Below are 21257 nucleotides of genomic sequence, written 5' to 3'. Positions count from 1 at the left end.
TCTCTCATTTTATTTTCGACCAGAAATTTTCCCTATAATGACTTTTACAGACATTCATTTTGCAAACTAATTTTATAGGAATTATTTGGCGATTTCCTTTCATAATCATACCAATCGTCAGAATTTATGAATTTAACAATTATAGTTATCATTACAGATGGCCGTCACCAAAGCCATCCTTGAAATATGGAAAATCAGATAAATGTATTTTCATTACACAAATATCCATGATGAGCTTTTATGGTTTTATGAATTTGAGGAATTTTTCAGGCCTGGAAATCAGACTTTTAAATGGGTCACTTTTTCACCACAAGTTAGTGTGTAATGTTGCGGTTTGAGCATAAAAAGATCTGCAAGGTTACGAAGCTGGAAGTCGTCTGCAAAGGGGGATATTTTCAAGAACTACAACAACGGCTCGTTTGGACTACAGAGCGGATTATTCTGGATCTTATGACGTCAGAACGGCCCTCACTTGAATAATCCCGCCCACGGAATACGGCCACACAGTGGGCGGAGCCTGGTCAAGGGAAGATGAAGAGTGTTGTCGTTGTTTTCCCCCCGAAAAAGTTTGTCCTAACCGAGGCTGACGAACTAAGAGTGGTTAAAATGTATTTTTAATACTGTTCCAGGAGCTTTTGTAAGCACTTACAAGATTTTGTGATCAATTACTGTTTTGTAATGGTGGATAACATTGTATATATATATTTAATCCTCTTGTTCGTTAACATTGTCAGGGTCTGAATCGGGCTCAAAATGATTTGAAATTGACGCCATCGATAAAATTTACTTCTGAATAAAGCTTACGGTTATGAAGGGGTGGGGCTAACATTATGCCAATCACAGCACACTGGGCCAGCTAACCAATCACAGCACATTTTGTATTTTGGAAGGAAGGGCTTCATCGAAACCAGACTGGGGAGAGACGATCTGTAATAATGTAAAATACGTAAAATAATGCGTTTTTTGAAGACTGAAAATTGAAAACATATAGTACACCCCAAAAACAAAACCAAGACTTCATAAAAGGGCATATTAGGAGCACTTTAAAAAACCCTGATGCTCCTGTGTTCCTCGTGTGAGTCTGAACCCGTATCGTCCGCCGCTGGAAACACTGATGGATGATGTTAATGACGGTGTTGCGTTTTATCGCACCGACAGCATCATCACAAACTCTGGAAGAACACAGAGAAGCCAATGATGAGCCAGCAATAGGTGTGTCAGAAAACAACAGAAGTCAAGGAAAAGTGTGTGTGTGAGAGAGAGAGTGTTTGAGAGAGTGTGTGTGTGTGTGTATAAAGTGGCATTGATCTCCTCACCATCAAAATCCACGGTTCCGTCTCCATTGAGGTCCAGCTCCTTGATGATCTCCTCCAGTTCTCCTTTCTTGAGTTTCTCTCCTAACAGATTCTTCACGGCCTCCTTCATCTCATCCATAGTGATCTTCCCATCGCCATCGGTGTCAAACTGACCCGAGAAACAGACAAAAATTACCTCAAATGGAGCTCAATCAATGATCAAACTAAACTGTTTCATTAAATTAAAAATGGAGATTGCATCCATCAACACTGCACCAATGGGGATCTTGCCCAAGCCCAATGGGGTTATGATTAGCTGTTTCAAGGAGGAAGAGACCTGGAAGAGCATGTGAAGTTGTTTATTATCCATCTGTGATGACATCATGTTCTTGGAGGGATTTTGCATCCGTTTGGACGACGGGATCTGGTTGGTGATGCCATGGTGAAACAACTGCTGGACACTGACCGAGAACATCAACTTCTCCCAGAGCCAGCTGCCAACTCCATCCCGAAGCAGAGCGAGAGGTCCTGTCTGACCAGGTGTGTGAGCCGGCCTTTACTCCAGAGGGAGTATTAGTGAAGCTGGATTCTAACCAATGGCTGATCCACCCCTGCCCACCTATGAACCTTCTCTGTCACTCACCCAGGCTATCTCCTCCTTCTGGGCTCACACCACCTCCACCAGGCTCCCTCCTCCTACCGGGTTCCCTCGACACACTGGCTTCACCGGCACTCTTTGTCCCACCGGCTCCACCAGGCTCCCCCCTCCTACCAGGCTCCCTCATCCCACCGGCTCCACCAGGCTCCCCCCTCCTACCAGGCTCCCTCATCCCACCGGCTCCACCAGGCTCCCCCCTACTACCAGGCTCCCTCATCCCACTGGCTCCACCGGGCACCCTTGTCCTACCAGCTCCCTTGTTTCACCAGCTCCACCAAGTTCCACGTCCCACCAGCTCCACCAGCTCCTTCATCCCACCGGCTTCTCCATGGTCAGTCGTAGCTCCACCATCGCCATGGACACTGTAGTGCTCCAACCCATCCCTCAGGCTCCACCGGGCTCCTCCATCCCTCAGGCTCCACCGGGCTCCTCCATCCCTCAGGCTCCACCGGGGTCCTCCATCCCTCAGGCTCCACCGGGGTCCTCCATCCCTCAGGCTCCACCGGGGTCCTCACTCACAAAGCCTCAGTCCTTCGGTGCCTTGGCACCACCTCGGCCACTCGTTCCTGGGACTCTGCTTTGGTCTCCCGGTCCGTCGATGTCACAGCGTCTCCTTTTGTCGTCACCTCAGTTGGTCGGGCTCTAAGGATCACCCTCGCTCCTCACTCCATCACTGCCTCCGTTGGTCACCTCCATCATGGTCGTCTCTCTGGGATCTCGTCGGCCTTTCCTCCATAGGCTCTCCCACCATCAAATCCTGCTTCCTCCCATCTGCCACCATAAGGGTTTCCTGCAGTCTTTAGCATCCTTGGTAGCACGCCCACCTCCCACGCCAGAGACCAGGGTTCGAGCCCGGCTTGGAGCGGGTCGACTGTGTATTTTAGTTCCTCTGTGTGCTCACTTCCGTTGTCCAGTATTGTCTTGCCTTACATGCTGTTCTTCACTTGTGGACTATTTCAGTTTATTATTATAAAACATTTGTTTACTTGTTTTATCAACCGTTATTTAATATAAGCTTTAGAAGGAGTGCATTAGACACGGATGTCTCACCTGAAGGAAGGAGCTCTTGATCTCTTTCAGGCCGAGCATATCCGCCGTCTCAACCATCATCCTGGGGCCCATTAACTCACAGAAGTCATCGAAATCCATCAGACCCCCAACTGAACACACACACACACACACACACACACGAACATGAAACGAAACGAACATTGTTATTATGTTTTGATTGATACTGTGGAGTATGTGAGAGTGAGTATGTGAGTGAGTGAGTGAGTGAGTGTATGTCACTGTGAGTATGTGAGTGTTTGAGAGGGAGTGTGAGTATGTGAGTCAAGTCAAGTATATTTATACTCACACTCTCACATACTCACTCTCAAATACTCACTCTCACATACTCACATACTCACTCTCACATACTCACACTCTCACACTCTCACACTCTCACATACTCACATACTCACATACTCACACTCTCACATACTCACTCTCACATACTCACATACTCACACTCTCACATACTCACTCTCACATACTCACACTCTCACATACTCACTCTCACATACTCACTCTCACATACTCACTCTCACATACTCACTCTCACATACTCACACTCTCACATACTCACTCTCACATACTCACACTCTCACATACTCACTCTCACATACTCACACTCTCACATACTCACTCTCACATACTCACACTCTCACATACTCACTCTCACATACTCACACTCACACATACTCACTCTCACATACTCACTCTCACATACTGACTCTCACATACTGACTCTCACATACTCACTCTCACATACTCACACTCACATACTGACTCTCACATACTGACTCTCACATACTCACTCTCACATACTCACACTCTCACATACTCACTCTCACATACTCACACTCTCACATACTCACTCTCACATACTCACACTCTCACATACTCACTCTCACATACTCACTCTCACATACTGACTCTCACATACTGACTCTCACATACTCACTCTCACATACTCACACTCTCACATACTCACTCTCACATACTCACACTCTCACATACTCACACTCTCACATACTCACTCTCACATACTCACACTCTCACACTCTCACATACTCACACTCTCACATACTCACTCTCACATACTCACACTCTCTCATACTCACACTCTCACATACTCACACTCTCACATACTCACACTCTCACATACTCACATACTCACACTCTCACATACTCACACTCTCACATACTCACATACTCACACTCTCACATACTCACACTCTCACAGTCTCACATACTCACACTCTCACATACTCACACTCTCACATACTCACATACTCACACTCTCACATACTCACACTCTCACATACTCACACTCTCACAGTCTCACATACTCACACTCTCACATACTCACACTCTCACATACTCACTCTCACATACTCACTCTCACATACTCACACTCTCACATACTCACACTCTCACATACTCACTCTCACATACTCACACTCTCACATACTCACAGTCACACTCTCGCACACACACACACACACACACACACACACACACACACACACACACACTCACGCCTCATCTTGATCTGTTGAATGATCTCCAGCAGCTCCATCTCTGTCGGCATGTAACCCATCGTCCTCATGCACTCGGCCAGATCCTTATAGTTCAGGTATCCGTCCTGATCGTAGTCGAACTCCTTAAAGGCCTCGGACAACTCTGGAAAACCAGCACTCGTGTCACACACACACACACACACACGCTGTGTGTGTTCAAACCTGAGATATGATGCTCTGATACTCACCATCGAGCTCCGGCTGAGATAACTCTCTCTCCTGACAGAAAACACACAGAGACAGAGAGAGATTCATGTCAGTTCATCTCCATCACTTCATACATCGAACATAAAGCTTGCATTTACGGTTGGGTTTTTGTTTCTTGATCATCAAATCATCATATTAGAGCGATTTCTGAAGGATCATGTGACACTGAAGTGGGGCTGTCAATCTTTCTCTATAATACTATTAAAATTACATTCCTTATTTTTATTTAATATTCGAATAATATTTGAATCACTCACATACTCTCACACTCATATACTCACACGCTTTTATACACGCTTTTTTACGTCATTAAGCATATTTAAAAAAAAATATACACAAAAAACAATATTCGAATAGTATTGATTTTTTAATATTCGAATTGTATTAGAATTTCGGAATTGGTTCCAGCAGCTCTACACTGAAGACTGGAGTAATGATGGAGAGATTCAGCTTTGATCACAGGAATCAATCACACTTTACTGTATATCCACACAGAGGACCGCTGATTTACACTGGAGTGATATTACACTGATTTACTGTGTTTCTGATCTGATAATGGCAGAGCCTGGACCGCCGGATGATGATGATGATGATGATGATGAAGAGACTCCTGGTTTCCCTGAAAAGGATCAGTCAGGATCAAACACTCGGCGGATTACAGCGGCCGCTTCCTCAGGCCAACTTTCCATCGCGTGTTTTGGGTCAAAGAGCGGTCACTCAGGAGTCGAGGCCAGCGTCACCGCTTCGCTTCATATTCACACTCTCCTTTGATTTATTAGAACGATCTGGTGAGTGTGTTATTGTAAATTAAAAACAATTTGAATAAACTACTTTTTCTCATAGTTGACTATTCACATACTATAATTTGGAAATTATTAATCATACATTTTTCAACATTTAAAATTAATTTAAAATAAATAATTATAAAAATACATTTTTTAAATCGTATGGAGAAAGTTTCCTATTTAGTTTTTCATTGTCCATTTGTTGATACTCATTTAATTTATCATATTTTAAAAGCGCTATATAAATGAATGTGGAATGACTTGACTTGATTTAAATGATTGATTTAGTTTAATTTATTTCTTTATTTATTATTAAATTACTGGAATATTAACATTCACATTTACATTTATTCAATTAGCTGACACTTTTATCCAAAGCGACTTCCAATTGCTATATATGTCAGAGAACTAGGGGTTAAGTGTCTTGCTCAGGGACACATTGGTGTCTCACAGTGGATTCGAACCCGGTCTTAAGAATTTGATAAAAACATGACATGCATTTAATAGGGTTAAAAACTTTGCCCATATAAAGGTAAAACATGAAAATCAGCAAATACCAGAAGAGACACAGAAGTGTGTTAAACATGCGTGTGTGTGTCGGGTTTGGGATGCACTGCAGTAAATGCTAACGGTGGCCTCTGGAGGTCAAACTGGGAATTAAACATTTTTTTTTAAGTTTTAATATGAGGTTTAAAACAGTTTGTCCAAAAACATGAACGAAACATCAAAACTAGAGAAACAAAATTCATCTCATTTTAAAAATCTCCATATTAATAACAACACCAGAGTAGGGTTTGCACATTTATATTTGAAATTAGCCGAATCATATTTGGTGAGTGTGAGCAGATTGTTCAGGGTCAGAGCGGGATGTGTGTGTCGTGTGTCTCTCAAACACCCATTAGCTCTGTGTAATCCACTGGTAATAATAGCACACAGTGTCACTCTTCATTTACTCTAACGAGCCTTAATGAGGATCAGCCAAGAACGAGAGCAATCTCTTCCAGCTGACGTCTGATGCTTGACTTCTGAGTGTGTGTGTGTGTGTGTGTGTGTACCTGCCCGAAGACGCTGCTCAGCAGGTTCCCGTACACCTTGCTCATCACTTCATCGTTGGACTTCTTGCTCTTCTTCTTCTTGCTGGCGTCAGTCACCGAGGGCTTGCGCAGGGCCGGCTTGGGGGCGGAGCCTTCCGCTGATTGGCTGGATTGAGTCAGAAGGAGAATATGCAAATATGTCAGAAACTCAGAAACGGGAAACAGAAGTTTGAAACACTGACTAAAAACATGAATAATAATCAAATACACACACAAAAAAACATTAATGTGCCAAAGCTGGTATTAGTCATTTCATCGCTCGTTTCTGGCATAAACGTCTCCTGGATTTGTTACTTTTTTAGATTTCAACCTCAAACCTCAGAATGAGGGTTTCCCAAAAGCATGTTATTAATATTTAACACTATTATGAGTGAAGCTGTTCCCGTACCTGTCTATAGATGGCGCTCTCTCCGCTCTCTGAGCCATGCTGTCGCTGTCAGTCACACACACACGGGTACACACACCGGACGGGTCACTCACAGTCACGTTCCTGGAACATAATCACACAATAGTCCAGCGGGATCAAAACATCACGCAGAAACACATCACGCTCAAACGTGACTCCCCGACCGTAATAAGAGCGATGTGGACTCACACACACACTCCATCAGTCTTAATCCAGAGTGTGTTGAAGCTGCGGTCCGCCGTGTTTCCTCTCCGTCGCCATCTGTGTCTCAATCTGCAGTTGCAGTCATTCATCCGCGGAGTGATCAGCTTTACGTGAGTTGTGCTCCGGCATGGCACAGCGCGGATTGAGGAGTGTTTGAGGAGAGTGTGTTCGTACGGGAATTCGTACGGATTTTACGAGGTGGCTAATTCGTAGACCTCACTCGTACAAATTAGTACGATTTTGCTAAATCGTACATATTTTACGAATTAGTCAATTCGTATTAATTCGTACGAATGACCTACCCCTGACCCCGCCCCTAAACATAACCGTCACGTGGGTTTAGACAAATCGTACAAATTCGTACGAGTGAGGTCGTATGAATTAGCCACTTTTGAATCACTCGTACGAATCGGTCGTGAGATAGGGTTGGTGTGTCAGTCGCCGCCGGTGTGGCGTTCACAATCACAGATTGTTCTTTGTGGAAGTATGACCGACATAAGAACTTTCAGTGGGAAAAAATGTCATCTGAACTAGTGACATCCTCTTTTGTTCTGGTTCTGACACTGCAGTAAATTGCGCTAATTAAATCGATCTAATCTAAGTTATGATATCACGCACAACCGTGCAGATTATACTTTGTTCTCAGGTTATTAATGTTCTGCGTGACTACATGCAATCTCCGTTCCGATATAATCCTTGTGTTCGCACGGGCCGGTTCAGTCTGGACTCGGTTCTTCTGGAGCCGATCCGAAGTCCGAACGAAGTGACAAAAGACTATAAATCTCCTCCTCCAACATCCTCACACGCAATATAGCCCACTATTAATTATAGTGTTATGAGGTGTGTTGTCAAACTCAAACATTATGTTTACATTATTTTATACAAAAAGTTGATCATTTTATTTTATTGACAAAATATTTTAGTTTCTCTGGTATATTGTTTGATTAGATTAGATTACGTGTTTATCTGTCATATGTTATAATGTTCCTATATGGGGCATGTTGTCACAGCTCACTCCCATTCTTTCGGGGTAAATCAATAATAAGGAAAACACTGCATTAATGAAACAAAACCACATACTTGTGTTGGGAAGTAATCTATGGGAAAAAATAAATTCTGGATGTACACAAACTGAGAAAGGTTATGTTGTGCCCTGCTCTCTTACTATCAGTGTTGGGAGTAACGCATTACAAAAGTAATACATTACAGTAACATATTACTTTTTGCTGTAACGCAGTAGTGTAAGGCATTACTAATCATTTTTCAGTAATATTTTACTCGTTACATGTTCAGTCAGGCTTGTATTACAGTTGTATTACAGTGTATTGTTGTCTGCTTTTACTTCTTAAAGGCAACAGATATGTGAAAGTTTTAAAGCAGTCTTTTAGTGCCAGTTCAGAGCGGTCGCGTCTGTAACATTGCTTTTTCCTCAGAAATGCGAACACGAAAACTAAAATAAAATGAATATTTTAAGTTCTATGGAGACTGGAGAGCCAACCGTTCCTCATCCGATTTGCGCAGTGTAATTAACAGAATTACAAAAAATATATTTCGCCTCCTATTTTTTTGTCACGCATGAATGTGTGTCTTTTCCCTAATATTAAAAATAAAACATAGACTGATATTTGTCTAATGTCTGGAGTCCTTTAAGGAAATAGCCTATATACGTTTCAATACATGTATTTTCTAAAAAATTGTATTTCAAGTTTTGACTGCAAATGTCATGTCCATAATGCTGGACTTCCCCAATTTTAAATAATTTATCCTCAACTAGTTTTGTGGTGTAGGTCTACGTATTTTATAATGTTAACTTCAAATAATACTAATAGCCTAATTTAAAGATAAGGCAGCATTGGATCTGGACGGTAAGGAGAATAACGCTGGAGTTGGAAGACGTGTGTCGCGATTCTGTAGGTTCGTGGATCTGAGTCGTGTGGCGAATGGCGATTTTTCGGTTTCATATTGCATATCGTTACAGCCCAAAAGTTGTTCTACTTAGTTATTTTGGTGAAACTCAAAAGTAATACATGAGTAATGTAACGCATTACAATTCTGGGACAGTAATATTGTAAGGTAATGAATTACTTTTAAATAACAGTAACAAGTAATACCTAATGTATTACAGTTTGGAAGTAACTTGCACAACACTGCTTACTATACATGTAAACTTCTATAACTCTGTACAATTTCATTTTTTTAAGATGCTTCTGCAATAATCTCTTATAATAAACCAGCCTTAAATGTGCACTTTAAAGCATTCACACACGTATATTCTGAAGATCTTCATGTCTACGAGCTCATGACGAGAGTTGAAGTTAGCAGGTAAACACACACACACACACACACACACACACACACACACACACACACACACACAAAGCTGTTTTCTTACCGTTCCTCATGAGCTCCTCCAGCAGAGATGAACCTGTCACTCTCTCTCTCTCTCTCTCTCTCTCTCTTTCTCTCTCCACTCAGGAGATTAAGTGGCTGAACAGCACAGATTAAACCAGGAAACATGTAGGCGTGGCCAACAGAGACAAATGTGGGCGTGACCGACAGAGACACATGTGGGCGTGGTCAACAGAGACACATGTGGGCGTGACCGAAAGAGACACATGTGGGCGTGGCCTACAGAGACATGTGGGCGTGGCCAACAGAGACACAACCTTCTCATTACAGACTCAACCTGAGCTTTTCTGATGGAATGACACACAAAAAAGAGAGATATTGTGATCAAGAGAGATGTCACAGATATTGTGATTTTATATATTTGTTGCCAGATCATCTTAGTTACATAGTAGCTTCACTAACTTTTATTAACAAGCATTAATAAGCAAAAAATTATGCTAAACTTCTGATCCAATTCCCCCTTGAACCTTTACATTCCTGGGTTCCTCAAATCACTCTAGGGAAAAATCATTATATTTGATAATGAAGCTTTACTCTAGCCTGGCATCAAGATGTTAGGTCTGAAAACTCTTCATTGACAGGGCTCAATCCGAGGGGCGGGATAAACGGTTGTCTTTCAAGTTCTCTCTGCACGCAATTGGATAGCGCTACAGCCAATCAGAGCAACAAAGAAGGTGACGTAGTCAGCGGAGCAAGTTGATATATTAAACTTTTACCGTATCCAGTCCAGCTGTCAACATTGAACATTGAAAATGAGGGAGATTTCCCGGAATCCATCCCCAAAACGCGACAGCATGAGCGCGGCAAAAATGACAAGTTGATCGTTTCGCCACAGCTTTTTTTGTAACAGCGCGCGCGGCGCTGGCCATTAAAACTTAAAACCGAATATGTCCAAGCTTGCTCTGACGTCTCAACTCTGTCGTCATTATGTTAAGCCCGCCCGCCGACTCTATACACGATGTGATTGGCCCGGCCAGAGTTGGGGTTTTCCATCTAAAACGTCTATGGAGAGTTGTTTACTGCCGCTAGGGCGCGTCTAGATTTCTAGGCTAGCTTTACTCAACTTAATCAACTGAAGGTTAGAATCATTCAAAGATAATAGTAATTATCTAGATTTGGAGATCTTCATGGACCCCTGTTTGAAAAGCCTGAAAACTATAGAAATTACTTGATGATTAGTTTGCAATTGTATTTGAGTTGATGTTCCAATCCCGGATGGCCAGCAGAGGGCGCTCCACGTGTCGAGGGTCGAGGGCTGTGGATGTTGCAGCGTGCCGATTAAACAAGTCCATAAACAGTGCAGATGTCTCTATTTCACTCGTGTAAATTCTGAAACACAACAGAATAGCATATATTATTATAGCATATTGATGCAGATATAACAGTGGTGGCAAACAATTCCCTTTTACTGAGTAAGAGATAAACCTGTACAATAGTCTTTAAAGGTTAGGCCTATTTATTTTCAAGTCATCAGAGTGAGACAGGGAAGGGAGGGCATCCTTTCCTCTTTATAGTCTCTAAGCGAAGAGACATGTCCCATTACTAACATACATCCTCCGGTCTCTAGTTGTTCCTCAAGTTATCATGAACAGCACATCTCCTCCAATACCCTTGAGTAAAGGCCATGTCTCAGTCTTACATATTTCTTTTTGTCAGGTCACGTATAAAGGGTCATACACACACAGATAAGTCTTAATCATATTTTTCTATATTTTTCTACAGTCGGCCCATGAGGAAAAATTCATTGAGATCTGTGTGGATTGTCCATTAGATATGTAACCACCTCGTAAAAACAGAAAACGGACTCTAAAACACATTTATGAGACCTACTGTGCGTATAGCGGTTTTAGTCATATGACGATGACGTCTGTTTTTATTGAGGAATCACGTTATGTTTAGAAGGGAAAGTTTTAAGCAGGAGATACAGGAGTAAAATCAGGTGCACATTCGATAGATTCTGATTTTCGTCTATTTTTTCGTTTATTTTGACTCTATTCTTGTGTTGAACGCGTCTACGGCTCATCTTCAGATTACTGTGATTTAACAGACGAGTCTTTTTCTCCGGTGAGTTTCTGTTCCTCATTGAACACGACAGTCTGATTTATTATGTCTCTCACATGATTCGTGTTTCTGTAAAAAATCCCGTAGTGTTTTATTTGAGTGTCTGTATTTTCACAGGAATGTTGACTATTATTGTGGCTTTACTGGTGAATCTCTTCATAGAGACTTCTGGTAAGAACTTGTTTAATAATAATAAACTGTATTTCATGTAACTCCTTTAAGCAGCTTCTCAAGATAAATACAATAGAAATATAAAATACACAATAGAAAATACATAATTTTGCACACACTGAGTGCGGTTTCAGGAACCACAGCAAGAAGAGTGTTGTAATAGTCAATGTGTTAAAAAACAAAACAAAAAGTATTGATAAGCCTTTCAGTCACTGAATAAAAATGGGGCAAAGTCTAGCAATATTTCTGAAATGAAAAAAAGATTTAGTTTGGAACTCAAAAACAGATTAATCTGCATTTAACATCAGTGAACCGGCTTTACAAAGATGTTTTATCACTATTAAGACACATAAAGTTTAGGGTCATCCATGGTATCATCTCAGAAATGCAACGTGAGACAAAAGAAACGTCCACATTTTGCCCAGGCTTAGAGTGAATATGAATTTGAGTTTCATCTGCACAGAAATGATAATTAAGCCCAAGTGATCTTAAGAGAAATCCAAGAGGAAATATATAAATGCTAAAAAATGAAGGGGCTTAAAACCGAACCCTGAGGGACGCCAGTCAATCTCAGACCTGGAACCACTCATAAACACACACTGCAGCGGTCAGAGATGAGATATAAACCAGGTCTCAGAAACACCAAAGAGAGTCTCAAGATGGTTGAGTAAGATTAAGAATAAATACTTATGAACAACTTGAAAATCTGATTTTCACAATAACATCACATGGTCAGTCTTGTACTCTTCTGACACAATAAATGTGTTTTCTAAACGTACTAATATGGCAGCTACACGAAACACTGATCACCACAATGGTGACTTCAGATGTTTGTTCCTCTTTCCTTCAGTGATTTTACTCATTAACATCTGGTGGCATCACTAATGGTCACATTCAATCATATTCAAGTATTTCGTTGAATTCTCTGCGATGACAAACGGAGAGCTGCTTAAAGGATTAGTTCACTTTTGAAAAAACTTTTGCTGATAATTTACTCACCCCCAAAAGATGTCCATGTCTTTCTTTCCTCAGTCGAAAAGAAATGAAGGTTTTTGATGAAAACATTCCAGGATTTTTCTCCATATAATGGACTTCAATGGGGTCCAAACGGTTCAAGGTCCAAAAGACAGTTTCTGTGCAGCTTCAAATGTCTTTAAACGACACCAGATGATGAATAAGGGTCTTATCATGCGAAACGATCGCTTATTTCAAAACTTATTCCAAAAATGTAACTTTTCTAAGGACAAATGCTAGCCTTGCTCTATTCTGTGAGGCGCGTTTGTAACGTCACGTAATACGTAATTACGTTCAAAAGGTCACGGGCGACGTAGCCGGAAATACAGAGTCAGAGTGTTTAACGCATAGGTTGAACGTGCAAACTAACTCAAACGCCGTTTACAAAAAAGTAATTAAAAGGTAAAACAACGATGTCGGACAATTTTGATTCTGTAAATGCGTTATTTTTTTGTGTAATTTATTAATGCGTTAATATCTGTAATTAAGTAATCTTAATTAACGCGTTAAAGTCCCGGCTCTAGTATATATAGTAACTCCTTTTGAGGATCTACTTCACTCCTCCTTCAGAGTCGGTCTAATCCAGCGCTATAGGAACTACAGTGACGGTACTGTTCGCTGATTGGCCGAAACGCACGCGAGACACCAGCACCCGCCACATATTATAGCCTATATATTTACTCCAGAAACTAACTTTACAAACATGGAAAACAGAGATGGAAGGGAAGAAACATGATTATCTATTTCTACTCAGTAACACTGGACATCAACCACACAGCACACGCTAATAACTTTATTTAGTTCCTAGTTCCTGCGGTGAAAACCCGACAAAATCCCAGAACTTGCAAAAGTTCCTCCGGTGTGAATATTTAACCCCTCCACCCGGGTCCCACCTCGAACCCGGGTCTCTGGCGTCAGAGTCGGGCGCTCTCACAAGGAGGCTAAAGACTGCAGTATGTCGCTAGAGCGCCTATTGAGATCAGGGGAGTGAGGTTTACTCGCACAGGAACTACTAGCTGGCCTCCGTAACACCTATACATGTGTTTCATCAGGTGTGTCTGTCTGTGTCTCTCAGATTCGTTCACTGTTGTGGTTCCTCGTGATCAGACAGTGGCTCGTGTCGGGTCCACAGTCACTCTGCCCTGCTGGATCTCTCCTCCTGAGAAAGCTGAAGTTCTGGAGATCCGCTGGTACCGTCAGGAGTTCAGCAACCCTGTTCTCCTCTATCAGAATGGGAAGATCATCCAGGAGGAATCGTACAGGAACCGAAGCTCACTGACTCTGCGCTCGGATCTGTCTGGTGGACTGAAGGATGGAGACGTCTCTCTACGGCTGGAGAAACTCAGGATTCAGGATGAAGGTTCATTTCACTGTTATGTCAGTGGAGAAAGTGCGTTTGACAGTGGAGAGGTGGTTCTCAAAGTCACTGGTGAGTTAAAAATTACAATATACAATATGTTATGTTTTTATGTATCTACAGCTCATTAAAGGAATAGTATCACCTACCTTTTGTTGCATGAGTAGTCGTGCAACAAAAGAGAGTTCCTTCACTAAAGAGAGTAGGAGATCTTCAGGTGCTTTCGTTGTTGAAGTCGTTGTCGTTGTTAGCTGTGAAGCAGCCTCCATTCATCTCTCACTCGGACGCTCAACTGGTCTCATGCTCAATGTCTCTCAACACTGGAGAGCTCAGAAAAGGAAGATTGAGCATAAAAGCCATCATCTGTTCAGGTCAGGGAACATCTTAAAACAAACATATTTGTAGCTATCTGAACAAAGGCTGAGTTCACACTGTCGGTTTTCGGGATTGACAACCGCATTGATTTACAGGTGTGAGTCTTATAATGTCCCATTCAAACAGCGACTTACCTTAGCGTCTCGAACAATTTCTGTATAAACATGCAAAGAAAGTCATGCCCGTATTCTCTTATCAGTAACCGCAGCGACTGTGACCGTAATATTAATATCGTATCAATACCGTAATCATCTTCGTCCTGGCGTTTGTCATTTTGGCAGGCTGCTCTCCATTTATTCCGGTCCGTAGTGTCCTCCGGGGCGACTTGCACGTCCTTCTTATCTTGCTTGATCCGGTCCATCCATCTCATCTTTGGGTGGCCACGTGGCCAGTTACCGGGTATAGCTGTCTTCGCCACTGAGTTCTCATGGCTGCGTGTTACATGGCCGTACCAACGGAGACGGGCCTCAAGCATCTTCTCCGTAATCGGTGCTATTGGCATCCACTTCCTGACGTCAATTTTCATGTCATGCCAGCCCGAGTGACCAGTGGAGCATATGCTTTTCCATGCCGTGTATAAGCTGACCATGTTTGGCAGTGGCAGGCCAACATTCGGCTCCATAGAGGGCTACAGGGCGTACAATGGTCTTATAGAGTTTGGACTTTAGGCAGATGGGTATTCGGCGATCGCATAGCACTCCCGCGACTTGGTGCCACTTTGACCAGGCGGCACTCACACGTGTGCGGACTTCTGGGAGGGTGTCACCGTTCGATGATCCGAGGTACTTGAAGTGTTGAACTTTCTTTAGATCCGTTCCGTCGATGCCAATCGTGCCATCAATCTGAGGGTCACACTCCAGGTACTCCGTCTTGACGAGGTTGAGTCACAAGCCATTTGCATCCAGGCGATCTTTCCACTGCTGCCCTTGGTCTTGAAGGTCTTGCCGCTCCCTGTCGGCGAGGAACACATCATCAGCATAGAGTAAGGACCATGGGTGGGGCGTCTGGAGGTCCTGTGTCACTGTGTCCATGCGATGAAAAGCAAGGGCGAAAGGGCTGATACTTGGTGGACTCCTACGTTGACGTTGAAAGGAGATGGATATCCCAGCTGTCGATCGAACCACGCTCCTGACGTCTTGGTATAAAAGTTGCACCCAGCTGATGTAGGTTTCGGGTGCATGGTGACGTCGGAGAGAGGCCCAGATGAGATCATGGGGAACGCGGTCAAAAGCCTTCTCCAGATCCATGAAGACCATGTGGACTAGCTTGTTCTTTTCCCAGTGTTTCTCCATCAGGAGGCGGGAGCATGGATGGCGTCTGTGGTCCCACGTCCTTTGACGAAGCCGCATTGATTTGGACTGATTTTAATAATGGTGTGAATGCAGCTCTCCAGGATTCGTTCAAAAATCTTCATTGAGTGGGATAGGAGTCGAACACCTATCAATACCGCAATATCAATCCCGTAATATTCGCAATATCGATACCGTAATATCGGCTATTAAAGGGTTAGTTCACCCAAAAATGAAAATTAAGTAATTAATTACTCACCCCCATGCTGTACCAACCCCGTAAGACCTTCGTTCATTTTCGGAGCACAAATGAAGATATTTTTGATTGAATGTGAGAGCTGGATCAGTCCTACATAGGCTTCCTAAGGGACTGGCTCTTGACGGCCCATAAAGTCTTTAAAGAAAAGGTTTAAATATTCCATGTGCCTACAGCGGCTCAATTATAAGTTTATCAAGTGACGAGACTACTTTTTGTGCGAAAAAAAAACATAAATAACGACTTAATTTGACTATTCTATTACTTCCTTATGGGTCTTGAGACGAGAATTGAAGAGATTTCCAGAACGCATGCGCGAGAACTGAGACGAGGACGTTCTTCTTCGACTGCCTCTTGTTACCGGCTGCTCACCGCTAGTATTACCGCCCCCTACCGTATAAGATGACGTGCTGATATCGCTGGAAGCGCAAAACTTTCTGTTTACAAGCAGAGGAAGACGTGCGCTGTACATACGCTTTTCAATTACCGTAGTATCCGCACTATAAGGTGCACTTAAAAGCCTTTAATCTTCTCAAATACGACAGCCTTATATATGGATCATCATCTTATACGGTAGGGGGCGGTAATACTCCTAAGCGGTGAGCAGCCGGTAACAAGAAGTAGACGAAGAAGAACGTCGTCAGCTCAGTTCTCGCGCAAGAAAGTGACGTTTCAGCTATATAAAGTATTTAAATTTAGTGTACAGTTTAATTGTGTATTAAGAAATATTATTGTTTTAGTGAACTCAACTGAAATAAGTTCAGAGTACTCATAGCTATTGTTTTTGATAAACTTAATTGAATTGAGGCAATCAGTTTCCTCAAATGAAGTGAGTTAGCTTAACTTGTTGGGTTTTAGCGGTTAATGCAACTGGCCACTGCTCGTCTTTCTTTGATAGTCATCAATCTTTCAAATTATTCAACCATCCGATCAAAAATCAAATCCGTTTCAGAAGAAAAATGGATTAGGAATGAAATGGTTTAAAAAGTTGACAAAGTTGATTTTGAAGGAGTTTATATTGATCTGGATTGTCTTCCTCAGATCCACCAGATTCATCAGATCCATGGATGGCTCTTTTCATCATCGCCTTCATCTGTGTTCTGGGCATGATTGGGTTTAACCTGTACAAATACAGACATAAACTAACAGGTACAATCTGGTTAAAATAATTATATTAATTAATATTTTTTGATGCAGGTATTTTGTCCTTATTTAATGTTTTTATTTCAGGGAAGAAAACCATTAAAAAAGGTAATTAAACTAAATATATGTCATTTTTATGATCAAAAACACATAAGAATCAGCTTAACAGTTACATTTATTGTGGTTTACAAATTCTAGAGTATTTGTGGAAACAATTCATAAATAAATCTTCCAAATTATTTTTTCTCTCATTATTAGTTTGTGACGATGAAACTATGGAGAGTCTGACAAAAGGTATCTGAAGAAGAGTAATTATTGCAATATCAGCAATAATATCTGAAGATATTCACTAAACTGCAAATAAATGCTCATGTGCAGTTTATCTTGTACCACAACACATTTCCAGCAAACACTAATACTGAAGAAATGTTCTCTCATTTTAGTTCGTGATGATGAATCTATGGAGAGAGGGACAAAAGAAGGTATCTGAAGAGGCGTAATCACTGCAATATCTGCAATAATATCTGAAGCTATAAACAGTAATAAATGCTCCTGATTATGTTGTAACAGGAATCTTGAACACAAATGGGTGGTATTTCTATTAAACTTTTTTTTAACCTTGGAGAAAAAACATTTATTTCTGTACATGAACACTAATATACCATATTCATTAGAGTGCATTTAGAGAGTAAACCAGTTTATTCTGGATTCATTTTTTTATCCCACAGCTATCATTTATTTATACATTTTAACTAGAATATTAAGTAGAACCTTCATTTTGCTCTGAAATATATGAAATATATGATTCATCTTGGGTTTTTTTTTTCATGCATGCTTATATCATAATTATTTTTGTAAACATAAGACACTGAGACCTAGTAGAAATCACTCACATGAAAGTATGACTGGTGTTGTTTCCAGATGCGGGCAGTTCTTCATGGTGTGCTGGGGCTGCTGCTCCACATGTCCATTCACAGCCATCAGAGAGTGAGTACACGTCCTCCGAGGCAACTTGAATAGACTGCGGCACTGACCAACTGAAACCTGATCAAAGTCAATGGCACAGTATTTAGTTTTGTTATTTATAGAGCGTGTTAGTAATAGCCGGGTCCACAACGCTCGTACACTTTGTGCTGTAGTAGATGGTCTACTTGTGTGTTTCAATCAGATCCGTTTCCTCGCTAGAAAATGTTTCTCCGCTTGTAAATAGACGAAGGTGTGCACAAGGTTTACAGCAAACAAGCTAAAAAACACAGAAATACATTTTTATAAGCTTCCGAACCATAAAAGCCAGCCTTATTTAATTTATTTAACCCAAATTTAACTTGTCAATGTATCTCCTCCTGTCAGGTTCACATAGGGTGGTGAATGGTTAAAATTATGAATGTTTTTATGTATTTTTTCAATATCATATCGTGTCCCAGTGGGCGTAGTTCTCAGAGTAGTTCGAGAACTAGTTGCGCTCGGTATCAATTGATCCACTTTTATGTCCTAAAACAAACGACGTTTGGGATTGACAGCTTATAAAACTGTATTTCTGGGTTTTTTATCTTGTTTGCTGTCCACCTTGTTACGCAGCAGTTTGTAGGTATTTTTTGGTCGTTTGTTTTGTCAAATGACAAGGAGGCAGCCGCTCGCAATGCAAAGTCAATGGAGACGGTTGGGTTGTTTCCTGGATTGGTCTCTGGCTGCTGATTGGCCCAAGAGGAGTCCTGTGCGCCAATGAACGCTATCTATCGATCTGCACTCGATTGCTCTTCCTTCATCCTCCAACTACCCGGATGTCTTTAAACAATGCAGTAAACTGAGTCTGAATTGTGGGAAGTGAATGTGGAGATGTATAGAGAGTTTACTTTTCAGTGAAGATCCAATTCAATTTCAAATGATTCAATTCAGATTCAGTTTTTCAATCCAAAGATTCAAATTAAACAATACAATTTCAAATTATGTTATTGAAATTCAGTTTTTCAATGCAATTATTCAAGTTTAACAATTCAAATTCAAATATAAATGATTGAAATTCAGTTTCTGGTGTCACATATTTCAGCCCATAATAACCCTTTAAAAATACTGCATTTGGATCCTCAACTTTCGTGTCTCAGAGCAGTTTGTGACACACACACACACACACACACACACGCACACACACACACACACACACACACACACACACACTCAAACTCACACTAAGACACACTAAAAATAAGCTAGAATTTTTCTCAAAAGTCTCAAATAATTTTTCACTTTAGGTGTGGGAGACACAAATATAGCAGAACTGAGGAAACATGCAAGTATGATGACATCATCTCAGTTATACATATGCATTTCATCAACTTTAGTCATATATACACATATCTGTAAATATGATCTCACACACGTTGAAGTGTATTAATAATTGTTGCATTATTTTCTTCACAGTTGAGATCATTATTGATCCTAACTGTTCACATCCAGGTCTGAGGGTTTATCCAGACTGTAAAACAGTGAGAGACGCTCCAGATTATAAACACACTGGAGAGGGATTTCCATATGAATTATGTGCAGTCGGAGCTCAAAGATTTAGATCTGGCCGTCGCTATTGGGAGGTAGAGTTGGCACAAGAAGATAAACCTCCTAAAAACTACTGGTTAATTGGTGTGACGAAACATGCAAACTTTCGTGTGAAAGACAGATCAGCTGTAACTCCATCAAACGGGTGCTGGTTCTTGTGTTCAGACGGTCCTAATGGCTTTTACATCAGCTCTGATCCACCAGTTTCTCTCTCACTGACGCCGAGACCCGAACGACTGGGAGTTCTGTTAGATTATGATGAAGGTCAGCTGTCATTTTACAATGTCAAAGAGAGGAAACATGTGCTGACCATGAACATCAGATTCACTGGATCAGTCAGTCCGCTGTTTAATCCAGGGGTCGGAGATCAGAGTTCACTTATAATTCTGGATTGTCCAGAACCTGTAGAAACACCTGTAGAGTCCAGTGAACCTTTACTGAGGAACATCTCAGACGCCTGACTGACCAATCCTGTGTGTTCAGGCCGAATGAAGCTCGTGCAGATTCAGACACAGATGCTTCTCCCTCTTTCCCATCGTTACACATCAGAGTCGATCAGAGGACGAACATGAGACGACTGAAGGAAAATGCTATAAAACCCAAATGGGTGGAAATATGGATGAGGAAAGTGTCGGTTCTCAGCAGCATCTCGACTGAAGTCTAAACTTGTATATTATGAATATTGGCTCTTATACGATAAACTCGTTCTTCATTTGTAAGTCACTGATAAAAGCCTCTGATTATGAATGTTAATCCAAATCTTCAGCCTTACAGGAGGAACAAGACTTAAAGGGTCTCAAAATGCTCAAAAATATGATTTACTTTTTACTGTATTTTGATGGAGAAACATGATGTCTAAAATGTTTGATAAAAAAATCTAAAGGGGCCTTATGATATTCAACAGATGATCGTTGTACTTTGGGCTCTTACTTTACTTTAATAAAACACTGTAACTAATGTTGAAATGCACATTGATTGAAGTTTTTAATAAAAAAAAACAATGATCTGAAATGCAAAGTCTGATACAGACGGCTGAGGGTGATGTTCATTATGAGTTCTGTGTTTGATTATATCATCTCGTTTGGGTTTGCTTTGATAAGTTGTGCCTCAGTCACTCTTTGTCTGGTCTCCGTCTATGTTAGAGGTTGTTTTATTAGCTGTCTTCAGAGTGGATTATTAACTTTTAAACTCTATCATCTTGTTCTTCATTCAGCCTTGTGTGACAACAGAGCTGATTTATTGTTTATGAGCTCAAGTTTAACTTTATTGTCCATTCTGTTTGAGAGAGAGCGTAAATTTGACACTGGAGATACAGAGATAGATACACATGAAGGCTTAAAAACACACACAAACACAGAA

The 21257-nt window shown here is 41.3% G+C and overlaps 2 protein-coding genes and 1 long non-coding RNA gene across 4 annotated transcripts; 1 reads left to right on the top strand and 2 right to left on the bottom strand.

The window, feature by feature from the left end:
• Nucleotides 1-1052: 1052 nt before the first annotated feature.
• On the bottom strand, nt 1053-7172 carry LOC120461965 (calcium-binding protein 2). Its single transcript, XM_039650352.2, has 7 exons — nt 7052-7172; nt 6625-6769; nt 4766-4796; nt 4537-4680; nt 3004-3113; nt 1317-1464; nt 1053-1172 (listed from the first exon to the last, which is right to left on the bottom strand). Exons 1-7 carry the CDS (start codon nt 7087-7089, stop codon nt 1144-1146), a joined length of 645 nt encoding a protein of 214 aa, XP_039506286.1. The 5' UTR covers nt 7090-7172; the 3' UTR covers nt 1053-1143.
• Nucleotides 7173-11586: 4414 nt separating this feature from the next.
• Nucleotides 11587-20915, top strand: LOC120461959 (butyrophilin subfamily 1 member A1-like). Of its 2 annotated transcripts, XM_089131818.1 has the most exons (10): nt 11587-11746; nt 11861-11914; nt 14004-14357; nt 17247-17354; nt 17436-17456; nt 17607-17642; nt 17792-17830; nt 18270-18335; nt 19598-19639; nt 19767-20915. In XM_089131818.1, the coding sequence occupies exons 2-10, from the start codon at nt 11863-11865 to the stop codon at nt 20357-20359; spliced, it is 1311 nt and encodes a 436-aa protein (XP_088987944.1). In that variant the 5' UTR covers nt 11587-11746; nt 11861-11862; the 3' UTR covers nt 20360-20915. The 2 variants fall into 2 exon arrangements, with proteins under 2 accessions (XP_088987944.1, XP_088987945.1); XM_089131819.1 differs by lacking the exon at nt 17436-17456.
• Nucleotides 13707-15678, bottom strand: LOC148998570 (uncharacterized). Its single transcript, XR_016168773.1, has 2 exons — nt 14435-15678; nt 13707-14298 (listed from the first exon to the last, which is right to left on the bottom strand). It is a non-coding gene; the product is annotated as an uncharacterized LOC148998570 (long non-coding RNA).
• Nucleotides 20916-21257: the final 342 nt, after the last annotated feature.

The sequence above is a fragment of the Pimephales promelas genome, chromosome 1 (genome assembly GCF_988280905.1).
Source record: "Pimephales promelas chromosome 1, fPimPro1.hap1.1, whole genome shotgun sequence".
Classification (NCBI taxonomy): domain Eukaryota; kingdom Metazoa; phylum Chordata; class Actinopteri; order Cypriniformes; family Leuciscidae; genus Pimephales; species Pimephales promelas.
Note: the sequence above shows the minus strand (reverse complement) of the source record. Positions and strands in the feature narration are given on the sequence as shown.